This window comes from Heteronotia binoei, chromosome 8, assembly GCF_032191835.1.
Source record: "Heteronotia binoei isolate CCM8104 ecotype False Entrance Well chromosome 8, APGP_CSIRO_Hbin_v1, whole genome shotgun sequence".
Classification (NCBI taxonomy): domain Eukaryota; kingdom Metazoa; phylum Chordata; class Lepidosauria; order Squamata; family Gekkonidae; genus Heteronotia; species Heteronotia binoei.
Genome location: NC_083230.1, coordinates 83,308,889 through 83,320,314, shown reverse-complemented (window position 1 = coordinate 83,320,314; position 11,426 = coordinate 83,308,889). Strand labels below are relative to the sequence as shown.

General features: G+C 41.3%; 1 protein-coding gene across 1 annotated transcript in view; it reads right to left on the bottom strand.

Annotated features, from left to right (window-relative positions):
• Nucleotides 1-2,327: 2,327 nt before the first annotated feature.
• Nucleotides 2,328-11,426, bottom strand: part of LOC132576361 (extracellular serine/threonine protein kinase FAM20C-like) — a 33,006-nt gene continuing 23,907 nt past the window's right edge. The window contains exons 8-10 of the mRNA XM_060245442.1: nucleotides 8,256-8,337; nucleotides 3,795-3,854; nucleotides 2,328-2,815 (exon numbers count right to left, since the gene is read on the bottom strand). Of these exons, the coding sequence (XP_060101425.1) occupies nucleotides 2,545-2,815; nucleotides 3,795-3,854; nucleotides 8,256-8,337 (413 nt within the window). The 3' untranslated portion in view covers nucleotides 2,328-2,544. The remainder of the gene's footprint in view (nucleotides 2,816-3,794; nucleotides 3,855-8,255; nucleotides 8,338-11,426) is intronic.

Below are 11,426 nucleotides of genomic sequence, written 5' to 3'. Positions count from 1 at the left end.
AGAGGCAAAAAGGCAGTGAGAAATATATTAGTTGCTGTTCTCCAGTGGCATGTGTGAAAAAAATGCATGTTTTTTTCCTTTGGAGGTTTGAAATAAGTAAAATATTTACTCTGAGGTTTGTTTGTTTTTTAAGTTCCCCTCTCTGGGCAGAGAATAGGCAAAAAGAGGGAAATCAGTTCAAGTGCTTTCTGGATGTACCTCATCCCACCTTCATACAAATACTATCTAGCAGGAAAGATAATGGGTGGGTCCAGCTCTCCCCCTTCTCCAAGCAGGGAACAGAGATTTGGAGGACTTTAGACTAAAAGGCTCTAAGAAGAATCTTCAGGAAATTACTCTCTGACCTGATCAGTAGGTGGGGAAACAGATATAAAAACTCCTTGCAGTAAGGAGGAAGGATCTTTAGATGCAGAGTCTATCAGAGCAGACAGAACTCTAAACTGAGATCTGAAGCAGGTGGGCCATTGACCATGTGCTAACTGAAGAGAGCTTCAAGGTAATGGGAACTCTAGATTCGCAGCTCCCTAAACTACAGAGCTTGTCCTGTATTTTAACATCTGAGAGAAGGACAGAGGATTTGTGTTTTAACCATTTGAATCCCTTGCTCAGTCTGATGCTGAGCTAAATGTATGCTTGTGAACATTTTAAAAAAATAAATCATAACTTTTGATGCTAGTAGTACCATAGTACTCTGTACCACATAGACCTCTATTGTCTTGCATACACTATTTTTAAAGGAGCATAAAGGGGAAGGCAGTCAGTTGACAAGTGGCTATTTCTCCAGGGGCACACAAGGCAGTAAATGGTCCTCATGGTGACCAAGCACTGGGACAGCAGGAGACGCAGAGACAAGGCCTCAGAACATGGAAGGGAAGCTGGGAGCCCTGGCCCCGTGGGCAGTTTCTACAAAGGTCAGGTGGTGGTGGTAAGTTACTGGAGCGAGAGAAAAGCCTTTCCAGGTGAGAAAACCTTGGAGGGTGGAGTAGAATAGGGCCTACAGGCCAGACCAGGCCCGTTCTGCCACAGCACAGTTGTAAATAATATGGATATATCTATCATAATTCAAAGCAATACATTCAAGGTGAGTGTTCAAAGAAGCAAATGTTCTTATATTTTTACTCAATGGACTGTATTGCTATATTCCCACCCATTATTTAAAAGTTTACTAGAAGGAGAACTCACTGAAACTCCAAAAAAATTAATATAACAGTCTTCCAGCAACATTCCGCCCCCATCCCAGCCAGAGCAAGAGGGAAAAAAAGTTAGAACATGAGCTGTTTGCTGGGCAGGCAAAATTCACCGCAGGAACATGACACATAATGCGTAATTAACTTAGGAAATTCATTACAGTGATATGAGGCAACAGAGCCAGTGTGGTATAGTGGCTAGTGTTGGACTAGTACTTGGGAGACCTATGTTCAGATCATCATTCTGCCATGGAAGCTTGCTCACAAGCCCTCAGCCTAACCCACCTCACAAGGTTGTTGTGAGAAAAAAATGGATGAGAGGAACATGAAGTAAGCCTCTGGGACCCTGTTGGAGAGAAAGACTGGGCATAAATGAAGTAAAATAAATAATTTTTGAAAGGATGGGACAAATTTATAGAGAATGGATCCTTGGCTGTTAGCCATGATTGTTAAACAAAATTCACATGTTCAGGACCATTATACCTCTTGACTGCCAGGTGCTAGAAACACAGCCTAAGGGTCTACAGGATCCAACAGGGCTCATCTTAGGTTTTTATGAAAAGTGTTAGTGCTGTTAATCTGCAATTTGCATTATGATCTCTTTTTCACCCTTGACCATCAGTGCAGGTAAGTGAACATGATAAGAGCACAGCAACCCTGTTCACACAATCAGTATTTTGGCCTGAACTCCCTTCCAGGTGAACGAGTCTGAAGGGGTGAATGAGGGGCCAAGATAAATTGCAAGAGAGTCCTGAAAGATCCAGAGCAGCTGCCACACTTCTCTTTCACCAGCAGATAAAGTTAGCATTGTTAACAGCAAGTTATCTGCAGCGGGACATATCATATCTGGACCCAGATAAACAGCATGGAGAATTCTTATCTTATCCATCTTGATGGTATGAACAGCTCTAAGAACCACAGGAGGGGCACCTGCCCTATAGCTGCTCAGGAGCTTAATCTTACAACAGGGTTGGAGTAGAACAGAGGTCTCCACTAGTGTAGTGCTTTAACCACTAGGCTATCTCTACACTCAACTCCTTGTCCTTCATGCTTAACAAGGCTTTTTCACTATAAGCCTTGGCATTCTCCAAGGGGTGGATGCTAGCAACTCTTTCTTCCACATTGACACGAAGTGCGTGATTGTGTTATTTACAGACAATTCTTTATTTTCCATTTCTCCTCCCCCCCCCATTCCCTATCTTTCCCTAACTGATTATAGGCCTCTCTGCTATAGGTTTGCTCACTAACCCGTGTCTTAAAAAAGCACAGCACGCCCAGTGACTTTTCTGCAGCAAATATGTTGGATGCAGAGTCAGAACTGAGGGGTGCGTTTGAAAAGGCTGAGTGTCCAATTCCTTCATTCTGCACTCCTCTTCTCTTCTTCTTGCTCTGAGATCACAGCCTGTTGTCCTTGGTCATCTAACAGCACTCCTTTGCCCTCTCCATTCTTCAGACAGCTCTTCACCATATCCAACACCTTTTGGAGCCGGCGGTCCAGCGCTCTCAGGTGGGGCTCAAACAAGACTGGTGTCAAGTGGTCAGTGGCTAATGACGCACGCATGACGTCACTCAGGCGATATGGCTCTGTGGCAAGCAGCTGCAGCCGTGAGAATGTGGATTTCTTTATACTAGACCCATGAAGAAAGATAACCATGCAGCCATTAAAAACATCACTCAATCATCACATTCAATATTCCTATTAATATAGGCATAATAGTCTCCATAGTAGTTGGAGTGCCTTTCTTATGAGGAAAGGCTGAAGTGTCCAGGACCTTTCAATTTTAAAAAGGTGACTTTGTGGGGATGATATAACATAGATTTATAAAAATTATATATGGGGTAGAGAGAGCTGGCAAAGTTAACTTTTTCTCCCTCCCAAAATACTAAAACTTGGACACATCCAATGAAGTTGATGGGCAGCAGATTTAGTATGGACAAAAGGAAATACTTCTTTACACAAGTGATTAAAATATGGAATTTGCTGCCAGAGGATGTAGTGATGGTCACTAGTATAGAGAGCTCAAAAAAGGGGGCTAGAAAGCTGCATGGAGGATTGATGTGTTTATTTCTTATTTTATTATATTTATATCCCGCCATCCCCTAACGGGCTCAGGGTAGCTAACAGCTAAAACAACATAGCAGCAGCTGCTAGCCATGGTGACTGAAGGGAACCTCCACATTCAGAGGCAGTCAGCCTCTGAATACCATTGCCAGGAGAGGGCAATGTGCCCTGTTCTTGGCCCTTCAGAGTAACTGGTTGGCTACTGTGTAAGATAGGATGCTGGACTCTGTGAGCAGCAAACCTCTTGTGCCACGACTCCAGAAAGGAGGTAGTCCTAAGATGCACCCCAGTTGCTGACTGCCCATCACATCCTACAATCCATCATCCTCTGCATTTTCAACAAGATACACAAGATCAATCCACAGCCCTTAGAACCTGCTAACTTCTTGGAGTTACTAAGGTGGATCTCTTCTCTTTTGGAGAATAGTTGGGTTTGGCACACAAAAAAATCTTGTCACACTTGCTGATGACTTCTCTTGATACCGAAAGATAAACCTTCCTTGCAAAACAGAACAAAGGCAGAGGGAGGGGGAAAGGATCCTTACATGCAGCACTGCTGGAGAGGAGCCAGAATGGACATTTCATCATGGGAATGTCTTCCAAACCTAAAAACAAGATAACAAATAGAACTGTATTTGCTTTTCAGGTGAGAGTAATACGGTATGTTGTGTCAAGCTTTATGGGTGTGTGTTTAAGTGCTATTGAGCTGCTTTTGACCTATGATGACTATGACTGGTCTTGTTTTAGCAGAAAAAATAGAGCTCCTCCATCTTCTGCTTCTGATTATGTAATCCATTTGATTTCTATATTGGTGATGTCCATGTATATAATCAATTGCTTGGTTGCCTGAAATGTGTTCACAATGCACAAATTGTTGTCTTCACAGAATTCTGAGTCACTCTCCTCCTACATTTTGTACTCCTAGCCCAAATCTTCCAAAATATTTGATTCTACTTTGTTTCCTATTTTTACGTTCCAAGAAACAAATATTCTTAGAAGATTTGGGCTTATTACCTTCCTTTTAAAAACACATGTTCTGTGATTTACAGTATTTACTCAAACGCAAGACTAAAATATTTTTCACAGGGATGCTATCAAAAAAAGTATGTGATTGTCTTAAATTCAGATATAAGTTACAGTTATATCAAATAACAATTTTGTCTATAACGTTTTTAATGTGATCATCTTACAGTAGTGGTCATTTTCCTTTTGTGTAAATATATTAAAAGCCCTAATTTTACATTTGGAATATATTGCATAAATTGATCATGTTTACATAGTTGGAACTCTGAGCTTTTTTTGTAGGTATTTAGGTTGCTACTTCTGGTATGATGTACACACAGGGGTGTCAAACTCATTTGTTATGAGGGCCGGATCTGACGTAAATGAGACCTTGTTGGGCTGGGCCATGTGCGTCATAAAATGTAGTGCCAGGTAGTGGAGATATAAATTTTATAAAGGACACAGACAAACACAAAGGTTTTTTTTTAAAAAAAAAACCCTACAATAAAACATGCTTAAAGTGTTAACACTCTTGCAATATTGTGGTCAGTATCAAAGCAAGCTCTCCCTCCCCACCTTCCTTCCCAAGAGAGGAGCCTTAGCCAATGGAGAAAATAGAGGCTTTGTTCTGTCGCTCCTGCTCAATTGAGAAATCCTTGCAAAGCAAGCTGTGACACAGAAAGAAGCAAGAGAAAGGGCGAACAAGCAGACTTGCTTGCGGGCCTGATAGGAGCCCTTCAGGGGCCTGATATGGCCCATGGGCCACGCATTTGAAAAGAATGAAGCAAGTGGCTGTGTCCTCCCATGCTAGCTGTTCTGTTCTCCAACCACCACTACCACCTAAAAACATAGGAAGAGATAAGAAGAAGAAGATGATATTGGATTTATATCCCGGCCTCCACTCCGAAGAGTCTCAGAGCGGCTCACAATCTCCTTTACCTTCCTCCCCCACAACAGTCACCCTGTGAGGTGGGTGGGGCTGGAGAGGGCTCTCACAGCAGCTGCCCTTTCAAGGACAACCTCTGCCAGAGCTATGGCTGACCCAAGGCCATGCTAGCAGGTGCAAGTGGAGGAGAGGGGAATCAAACCCGGTTCTCCCAGTTAAGAGTCCGCACACTTAACCACTACACCAAACCGGCTCTCCGTGATAAGTGAGTAGGGCATCATTGGGGAGTACTGAGAACTGTGGAGTGAGATGAAATCCAGCCAACTGGATGTTCACCCCTGCATAGGAAATAATTAGCAGAAATTATCTATGCATAACCATTTGGTAGGGAAAGTTGTTCTTTTAAACAAAAAGTGAGGACATCACATTCAACAATGTATTCTGCAAGTTGCAGAAATGTTAGAGCAACATAACACTGGGCATCCCCTCCCCCGCCCTATCCCCTAGCCTAGGCAAAAGGAAGAGATGAAGGGGAACCACTAGGAGGAGGGGGAGAGCCTTTGAGGACATTGCTGCAGTGTGTAACCGAACTGAATTGTATGCCTTACAGTATGAGATGGTGGAGCCATATAGCTCTGGAATAATCACCACCCATCAAGCATATTCTAGCATGCTGAAGTCATTGCTTTTAAGTGCTAAAACCAAAAAGTTTGATGAAGCTGCCAGGAGGTTATTCTGAGGACTTCTGGGCTACGTCATCTTGCTAGCAGGTGGATTCGCGAGCTCTCCTGCTTGCAACTCCCCCCGATTGGGCAGGGGGAGGGGTGTCACGGATCTGACACCCCCAAAGAGACCCTGGGAGGGTCTCTTAGGCATGGGGCTTTCGCAGTGGAATGGGGACGCAATGGCTGTTGCTCCTGTTCCTTCTGTGTGCTCTGAAGCTCTTCCCGTTGTGACCGCTAATACAGCAACAAGAGATGAACGCTCGACTGCTTGCCTTTCTTTTCTCTAACAAGCTTTTGATCTATCAACCCTCTATCTGAAGCACGACAAATCTTTTTATATTCTAATGACTTAGTAGTTCAAAGGAAGGGAAAGAGATCGATATCTCTAATTTCCCTGTGAATGGGGCTGTGGAAAGTCAAAGAACATCTTTAAACACTGGAAACAATTTGAATTAATCAGAATATGGACATTTAAATTGACCCAGATCATAACTGGATATTTGTTAAAGAGACTATTATTTGGCTGCAATATGGTCTGAACAAAATGAGATACCTATTAGAGGGATTTTTCCTTGTTGTCTGATCTGAAATTCATATGTTAACATCTAAAACTTCAGTTGGAGGAGACTGAGAAGGACGGGCTGTCTGGGACTCTGAGCTACTGGTTAATCAGGATTAATGGACTGAGTTTGCTGACAGAGAAAAATGGCTTTGCCAAGCGAAATATCTTATAAAAAAGACATTTTGAGCAGTTTAAAATCTCTGAGGCAAGATCTTTGTTTATTGACTGATTTGGGTGAGAAGCTAATGGTAGCTTTTTGCTGAAATCTAGCGAAATCTCAAATCTACATGAGCAGATTGCTAAAGAGAACCTGGTGATGTCTGTGGAATCAAAATGGGAGACTGAGCTGTTGGGAAATAACAAAAGAAAATTAAAATGGAATCTTGTGGTGCATTTAAAAAAGAGGACCGGAAATGGAGACTGCTCAAGCTAGGTTGAGAGGAACAAAGGCTGTGGAATTTTTCTTATCTCCTTCAAGAAGGATGACTGCTTTAAGAAGTGAGAAGATGTATTTCAACCAGAAAATCATGATGTGGAAATCTTTCAGAAAGAAGACTCTCCTGAATTAGACTTTTCTCAGTGGATAGCTGAACATGGACTTTGTAAGAAATTCTGATATGTAAAATTAGAAGGTTAAGTGAATTTTTCCCCCTTTTGTTTTTGTTTGGTTGTGGGCTATAATAAGCTGTCTTGCTTAAAACAATATGGATTTAAAAGTTAAAGGGCAAAAAAGTTTTTGAAAAGAATTTTATGTAAAAATAATCTTTTTAGATTAATTCTTAAGAAGGCAGATAACGTAATTTCTTGACAAATTGCTGAACTTGTTTTCAATAGATAATGATATCAGTTTCTATGTTTGTTATAGATATGGGTAATTTTACAAGTTAATCTATAACTCAGGAGATTAATTTCTTTCTAGTAAGAAGGGTTTCCTGAAATGTTTTTATTTTGGATAGTTGGGTAGGTAGTGCTCAATAAGAAAAGGTTTGAAATTTTCATTTTTGGGTCATAAAAAGTTATTTTTCCTAGCCCAATAGGGATACAAGAGGTGGATTAATTTTTAAAAAGGTAGACAATACAGATGTTATGTAAACTGTTAGATTTGTTTTTGTTAATAATGTCTCACAGGATAAACTGTTTATATTGAAATAGACATAATACCAGGTTGTATTTCTTTTTAGTTTTTTTAAGGATAAAGATATGAATTTTTCGTGTTTCTGTTAATGAGGATAGTGATAAACTGATAAATTAGTTTGCATTTTTTTTAACAAGGTTAACCAAAGTAGTAAGTTTTGTGCTGAGACTGCTCTGACTTGTTCAGATTTATATGTGTTGAAGAAGAACTGTTTAGACCTGTATTGCAAATAATAGTTTGGTAAAAATGTTTTATAATGGAAGATAAAGATGGCAAAATATATGGGGAATTTTATACTTGCAGGTAGAATGAATTGGATATTTTATTTGGAGGTAGACTTAAAATTGATATACTTGTATTTTTCCTCCCCCCCCCCCCCGCCTTTCCCATTCTGTATATGCCTCCCTCTTTCCCCTTTTTTTTCTTTTTGTATCTGTGCTTATGCTTTTTTTTTGTACTTAAAACCAATAAAAATTATATAAAACCAGGAGGTTATTCTGAATCCTGCGCTTCCCATTTTCAAGTATCTGCCATATAAACCCTACTTTCAGTTCACTCCGTTCCCGTAACAGAAGCTTATCTGAGGTTACAGTCTGAAACAAGTACTTCAGCCATTTCTTCAAAAGAGGCAGATCCTACAAGGACAGAACTGACAACCATCCTGTAACCCTGCAGGAGAACACGTCGCACTCTTACCCTCGGCCATTGTCCAGATGAAGCAGAAAGGTATCATTACCAAACTTTTCAAAGGTCTCATAGTGGTGGCGATCCAGGTTCCCTGAGTCAAGAGAAGACAGGCAGAAGAGGATAAGGATTTGTGAAAGACATAAGCAAATGCCACCCCAAACATGAAATGGCATTAATAAAATAAGAAAACTGAGTAGAAGTCATGAGATCTCCCTGTTGCTCAGCATACAGTGATTGTGAAGGTCTCTCTGTTGGCTGCTCTCCCTCCAGGTAACTTGCCATCATTTGGATTTAGTTTTTAGTGACTCAGAACCCATCACCCACATTATGGATTTACATCTTGAATGGGGCTGCAGCTTTTTGGCAGAATCTACTAAGTACTTTTGAGTGTGCACAATCCCTTATGGTGAACAAGAGGTGTGCATGGCCTTTTGAAACGCTCACGACCAAAAGTTTGGCTGGGCCATCATCAGCCTATTGCTGGATGCAATTTACAGGTTTGTGAACAAAAGCAGAATTCTAGTGGAAAGCATTACTATCAACAGGCTTGAATACTAGGGCATATGACAAGGTTGTGCTACACAGCTATTTAATCTGAGTGTTTTGACAGGAATCTCTGAAAATGGGTGACATTTTCATGGCAGCTGCGCAGCGTCTTGTCACAATGTAAACGGACCAGGGAGGGGAGACTAAGCCACAACAAAAAGAAAAAACTCTCTGTGTAAAATGCAGTTTTAACTTGTGAATAATAAGTATCAAAATACAAAACAAATATTATCAGTACATATCACCAAGTTAAAACCTCATAAGTTACTCAATGTTCCTACTGCCCTTATGTGGCTGAAAGCCACTAAATTGCATTTAGTCCAGTATTAAAAGTAGGTGGTCCAACGGAGAACCAGTTCGCTTTGCAAGCCGTTTCGGATTTCAAATCCTTCTTCCAGGGAACATTCTTATGAGTATTGTACAGTTTTCCAGCTCCAGTAGTGCCAAAAGAATTCCTAGCTTTCTCTAATTAGCACACATAATAGCAGGAACGCCATAGTAAGTACTATCAGCAATGCAGGCGTCCCTGGACTGAATGTAATTTAGTGGCTTTCAGCCACATAAGGGCAGTAGGAGCACTGAGTAACTTATGAGGTTTTAATATTTGTTTTGTATTTTGAAACTTATTATTCACAACAAGTTAAAATTGCATTTTACACGGAGAGTTTTTTCTTTTTGTTGTGGCTCAGCATCTTGTGGTGGTCAGGTCTCTTGAAGGCTTCTCAGGCTAATCACCAATAATCCTTGGTGCTTAGGACCTTCTCCTCCCATATTAGCCAGCCCAGCAATTAAGACCTTTCTCTCAAGCCCTGCTCTCTGCGCCCCACATTCAGAGGTGAGGCTGGTGGTGAAGAGAGACTGGCCGTGTTCTGCAGTGGCACCTCACCTTCGGAAAGAGACTCATTGCCTACTTTATATTCTTCTAGGCGCCAGGCTAAAACACATCTTTTTACCCAGGCTTTTAATTAGGGTTTCTATCTTGAGACAACATGACCTCCAAACTGTAATATCCTTGTTGCAGTATTGCAAACTGAGAATTTGCTTCCTGGATTGAGTCTGTCCACCACAAGTTGGGTGTTCTTGGCCACTATGTGGAAAATAGGGGGAAAGGCAGTGGCCACATGTGTAAGATCCCTTGCCATTTTACTGTTTTGTCATCTTGCTGCTCTGTTCTAAAACACCTGCTATGCTTACTGGGAAAACGAAAGTATTTAGGCCCTCTAGCATTGTCTGAGTGAGACAGGTTTTAATTCAGGTTTCTATCTTTTTAACAGCCTGCTTCTGTTTTATGAGGAGTTCTAGTGCTGTTTATGTCTAATGACTTGGGTTGTGTTTTTTTTTAAATAAAAAATACTGCAGTTTTTAATTGTAAGCCGCATGGGGCAGGACTCTGAAGATGCAGTATAGAAATATTCTACGAATAAATCATTCTTGCAAACGTTGACTATAATTTACTCTTCACAGGCAAAGATTAGAGCTGAGGTTCAGATATCAGAGCAGCTACAACTTTTAGCTATGGCACAGGGATAGGACCAAAACAGCATTTGGAAATGTAAGCAATTAATGAAAGTATTAAAAAGAAAAGCATCTTCAAGAAAATGGACTGCTCATAGTGTGGAATTCCACAAACAACCCAAGACAGATTGCTTATCTAGTCCTATTGGAGGTACTTTATTAGGCTCACTCTAAAGCAGATGTGCCAAGGAAAAGGCATATCAGCGGTAGAATGCAAAGATGAAGCAGGAAAGATAAGAGACTATTTAATTGACTTCATGACAAGACTTTCTTCGCTAAAAAGCATTGAGAATAGAGTATACACTGATATTACTGTTGTTTTGTATAGATAATGCCACTGTAAGCAGGTATGATGATGTGGAATTATTCAGGACCATAGTGCAAGCCTCATATTTTTCACAACTATGGTCAGTCCTCAGCATGGACAGAAAACTGCAAATCTCCAGGGATTCATACTGTACCCAACAAGAATATAACATAATAAGATAGAGCAGGGTTTCCCAAATTTTTCTTTCCCATGCCCGGTTATTTTTACACTTCTCCTTCGTGGCCCACTAAAATTTGGGGGTGGAGCCAGGAGACTTGAGGGGTGGAGCCGGGAGACAGGAATCATGTACTAATTTCCTGTGGTGTCAAGGACCAAGTGATGTCACTTCCGGGGCACACTGAACCAAAACTCCTTTTCCTGTGATGTCACTTCCAGGGCATTCCCCCAAACCTGCCTCTTCTTCAGAAGTAAATTCATTTTCAGAAAAATCTCTCTGAAACTCATGCTGAGCCAAAATGGGGGTGGAAAGTGGGTGGTCCTCTCTTTTCACCCCCATACCTGCATGCACCTATCTGTTTGCGTGTTCTTCTCCAGCTTGCAAGCACTCCTAATGCCCATGTTCAATTGCCTGCACCACCTACACATCCCTTCCTCAACAGCACTGGCCAGTGTATGCAGTTGGGATTGCTGTTGCCATTGCCATCAGGAATGCCAGAACTGTGTACCACCCACACTGGGCCCTGGCAGCTGCTCTACCTCAAAATATGCTGACACATTTAGTAGGCCCTTCCTTCAGCTGCTACTACTGGAACCCTGCCTCAAGCTACAACCAAACTTGCTTGGTTTCAAGA